Source organism: Limulus polyphemus, unplaced genomic scaffold, assembly GCF_000517525.1.
Source record: "Limulus polyphemus unplaced genomic scaffold, Limulus_polyphemus-2.1.2 Scaffold4498, whole genome shotgun sequence".
Taxonomy (NCBI): Eukaryota; Metazoa; Arthropoda; class Merostomata; order Xiphosura; family Limulidae; genus Limulus; species Limulus polyphemus.
The window spans coordinates 15,771-20,164 of NW_013670108.1; the positions used below are offsets into that span (position 1 = coordinate 15,771).

Sequence of the window (4,394 nt, forward strand, 5' to 3'; positions counted from 1 at the left end):
TTTTTTCCAGGTGTATATAATGTATAATAATTGAAATATGACTGTATTTCATAAAATACTAGTTTACTAAAACACAGCCAAGACAGGTTACTCTGTATAGACCAAAGTCAGTTTTATGTTATTGGATAAGGTAACATGTGTCCTCTCATTGTAAATTCTGTATTTTTAGCCAGACATGGCTGAAAAGTCAATATAATAAAAATAATAAATATATAATGTTATGAGATTTAGCTATTTAGCCTAAACATTTATGTTTTCATGTTATAATTTGTGTTCATTCTAGAATGAAAGAGGCATAATTTATATTTATTTCCTAATTTTTTTATGGTGGTTGAGAGAATGGCAAAATCATTTCAATTGTTGATGCCAGTTCTTCTGGAGAGGATTTGACCCCAACACATGTGGAAGATGGTCCAAATTCTGCTTCATGCTCCAAACATTTCCATACTTTTTCGTGTGGCCATATTTGCAGCTTGTCACAAAGTTGATCTACATTCATCACGTAGAACAATAACCCTCAATTCAAGCAATCACTTGTTGCTAGGTTACAATGCATACCATACACGCCTAGAACCAATATGCTTTAGCACGAATTCATTGCCTACACTTTAGTTTGTAAGGGTGTAACATTAAAGAAAAAAAAGTAGTTCATACCAAACTCTGCCTTTTTCAATAGTGATGTACAAAGTTTGATCATAGATTTGCTTATATGGAAAATTAAGGATTTGTCTCAATATTTTGGGATAATTTATGTGTAGGCACGTGCTTTTTTGCCTGAATGGAATGTACACCCTTGGTGTAGGGGCCCAGGAGAGCATATTTTCAGCATATTTTGCCCTCCAGTGACACAGCGGTATGTCTGTGGACTTACAACACTAGAATCCAGGTTTTGATACCCATGGTGGGCAGAACACAGATAGCCCATTGTGTTGCTTTGTGCTTAATTACAAACAAACAAACAGTAGATTTTACATAGATTTCAAGCGATTTTTCTGCAGATTTTGGGAAAGTTTTATATAGATTTTCACACATAATTTCTATAGATTTTAACATAGATTCTTCATTAATCTATTAGTTTAACATACAGTGAGAACTCCTAAAGCTCTCACATTAGAACTGTATGTGTAACTATAGGTACATATTTTTTGTTTCATTTTCTTCTGTTTTGATTTAGGGGAACTCTTATTAAAGTCCTCCTGCAAGTGTTAGCCATAGTTGAGCTTAAGGTTCCATTACTTTCATTTAATTTAGGGTAAGTGCCATAAGGTTCTCAGCAATGAATTAGTTACTTACTTTCACCATAGGTGTACAGGTTTTAGTATTCTTAGTGAAGCCTTGACTCTGATATTGTTAGAATTGTATTTTCTTTGTTTATTATTTAGTGAAGGTATTTTAACCATCAGTGAAACCCAAGGTTGGAGCTTGGACTTCACTGCATTATTATATTTAGGTACACTAAAGAGAGAGTAATGTAACTTAACATAACATGGAGTTGTTGTTGTTTTTATTTAGTAATTCTATTCTACAGTTTAGTTTACTGAGACCAATAGGAGCCTTTTTTGTTATAATAAACATTCATTAGCTCCTGCTGGTTCAACACTTTCCATTTAACTATCATTTCCCCATTATACAGTAGTGCATTATAACCCATTATAACCATTATAACTGGGAGCATGCGCGCTGGAGTTTCTAGAAGGATCATTACTTATTGAGGAACCTCGCGAATGTCCAAGTGTTTGCCAGGCGCCCTCTTTTTTAGTATATAAGTCCGGCAAATAAAGCTAGCAAGAGATAGATATAGATAGATAACTGAGTCAAGTGAACAGTAGGCACCGTAAGTGAAATGTGTAAATCACTGTCATTTATAGCGTGTGATATAAAGGTTGTTAAGTTTAAAGTGACTATGGAAATTCTGTGTATTACAAAGTTGTATCAAGAAAGAATAAACTAGTTTTAATTAAGAAAGGACTTGTATCGCTGAAGTTTCTCAGAAAGAATTTATACCAGAAATTAACAAACAAGCAGATATGTAACAATATTTTATGTTTATTGTCTGCATTAGAATTCAATAACATTTGCATTCTGTGTGAAATCTATGTCAGTCTCATTCTTTGTGGTACAATCTTTGTACCTGTCAGGAATACACCCACACTTTTCTGGAAATCTTTAACATACCACAACAGGTACTGCAAGTTATTTCAAGTTTTGTTTTGAAAAAACTTTACAACTTGAAAAAACTATATCTAACTTATGCAATTTTACATCTTTCATTTTAAAACAAATCCTCAAAAACATTTCATTCATGAAATCCTTCGTGACATCTTGCTCCACAGAAAGGCTGTGCTTAAAATTGTATAATTATCAGTTAAATAGGTAATATTATATTTCAGTATAAATTCAAAAAATGAATACTAACTTCTTTTTTATCATTAATTATGACAGAAAATTACAATTTATTTAGCAAATCCACTCGCTGTGCACATACCTAAAGAAAGGCTTGCTGTTATGCACAATTCCCTCATTGGTCTTGTCATTTGCATTGGTAAAGAGAGGTGACCAGTCAGATGGTAAAGTAGTAGCATCTACTGTAAAGCCATGGTTCTGAGAAGTAATGCAACAGAGTTTTGTATCATGATAAATGCAAGGTTGATTATGCCCACGGTTACCATACCTAATAAAGAAACAGTTACATCATGAATTGTATCTAAAATTTATATAATATAATTAAAATTTTCACAATCCCTTGTTAGAATTAACTTTAAATTCCAGTTCTTAGTAGTGAAACAAGGCTGGCTGCATCCACAGCAGCAATAAAAATATAAACTATATATTTGAAAGTCTCCATAGTTATGAAATAGTTGCAAATATGTTTTTTGCATAAAAGCTGCAATTAGAAAACATTGGGAAATAGTTTTTTATTACTATATGGTGAGTACAGGTTCTTTTCTAACCTTATTGTCAAAAACTCAGAACATAGAAAAGAAATTTAATTTTGTAGATATAAAAAGATGTATTAGTAGTATTTGCACCTGAGGATAAATTTACAACATTACCTTAACCAAACTTAAGGTGTTCTAAATCAGAATTTAGAAAAAAAATTAAATTTTGTAGACATGAAATATATATTAAGGAATTTGCATATAATCCATGTAAGAATCTAGGTTAAACAAGAACTTTACATTTAGGAATGTCCCATCATGTTATGAACATAACATGTCATGGACAAAATTTTAATAAAAACAATATATTTTAGCATACTTAAAATCAGTGGTGGCTTGTGACCTTTGAGAGGCTGATTTCAATTTCTCATCATTTTAGAAGTAATACATATATATATAGTGAATGATGCATCATAGTTTATTCATATGCATACAATATTATGAAAATACATAGACCTTATAGACTTATATGGAGGTATAGCTATATTGGGAAAAAAATAATTTTTAATGTTCTTGAAATTTCTGAATAAGGTTACCTTTAACACTTACTTGTACTCTTTTATTTTTTATGAGGAAAAAGGTCGATAACCTTAGTAATAAACTGTGGAATGCTCTTGATTAGTTCTCTATGAATGGACAAAACGGCAAGTGCATTCAAACTGTCCTAAAACATTGAATTCTGGAGAAAAGGTTTAATTCTCTTGAGAGTGCTGAAGCATTGCTCCAAATTCAATAACAAGCATTATATTCAGGTTAATGGTACTACAATTGGTACCATAATGGCTTCCAATTACGCCAACATTTTTATGCGTCATATTGAAAACCAGCTTTTAGAACTAAGCCCTATAAAACCTCATACATGGAAACCTTACATAGATGAAATATTTTTCATTTGAACAGCCGAGCTTAAATCACTTAACTCTTTCAGCCCGGGCTCGGTCCCTTGGACCAACCTCAACCATTTTGTGCTTGTTATAGTTTTCATGCTATAACTTTTAAATTAGTAAGCGAATGTTGACAAAATTTGGCAGTTTATCAGTAAACATTACAATGCTTTCATATGCAAAATATATTATATTGTAAAGCAATGTTTCTCTCATGCCATTTTTTTTCACATCTTGCCTATCTATCATGCAAAGTAATTTTCATTTTAAGAATAAAAATACTTTTATGCATCAGAAACTTTTATAATGCAAAATCTTTATAATGTCCAGATAGTTATAAAACATTTCTTAAGAAAAAAACTTTATATTTTATCTGTTATTTTCAGTAATTAATCTCTGTATGGGGTCAGTAGGTTTGACCGAAAATGTCCCCATCAAGTCTGCAGTCCAGTGAAGGCCACCTGCAACTTCTGCATGCATCTTGGGAAGAAGTACACAAATGTCCCCTTCAAGTCTGCAGTCCAGTGAAGGCCACCTGCAACTTCTGCATGCATCTTGGGAAGAAGTACAC

General features: G+C 32.1%; 1 protein-coding gene across 1 annotated transcript in view; it reads right to left on the reverse strand.

The window, feature by feature from the left end:
- Positions 1 to 4,394, reverse strand: part of LOC106471260 (CAD protein-like) — a 78,989-nt gene that overhangs the window by 14,710 nt on the left and 59,885 nt on the right. Inside the window, exon 8 of the mRNA XM_022399868.1 lies at positions 2,486 to 2,671. Within this exon, the coding sequence (XP_022255576.1) occupies positions 2,486 to 2,671 (186 nt within the window). The remainder of the gene's footprint in view (positions 1 to 2,485; positions 2,672 to 4,394) is intronic.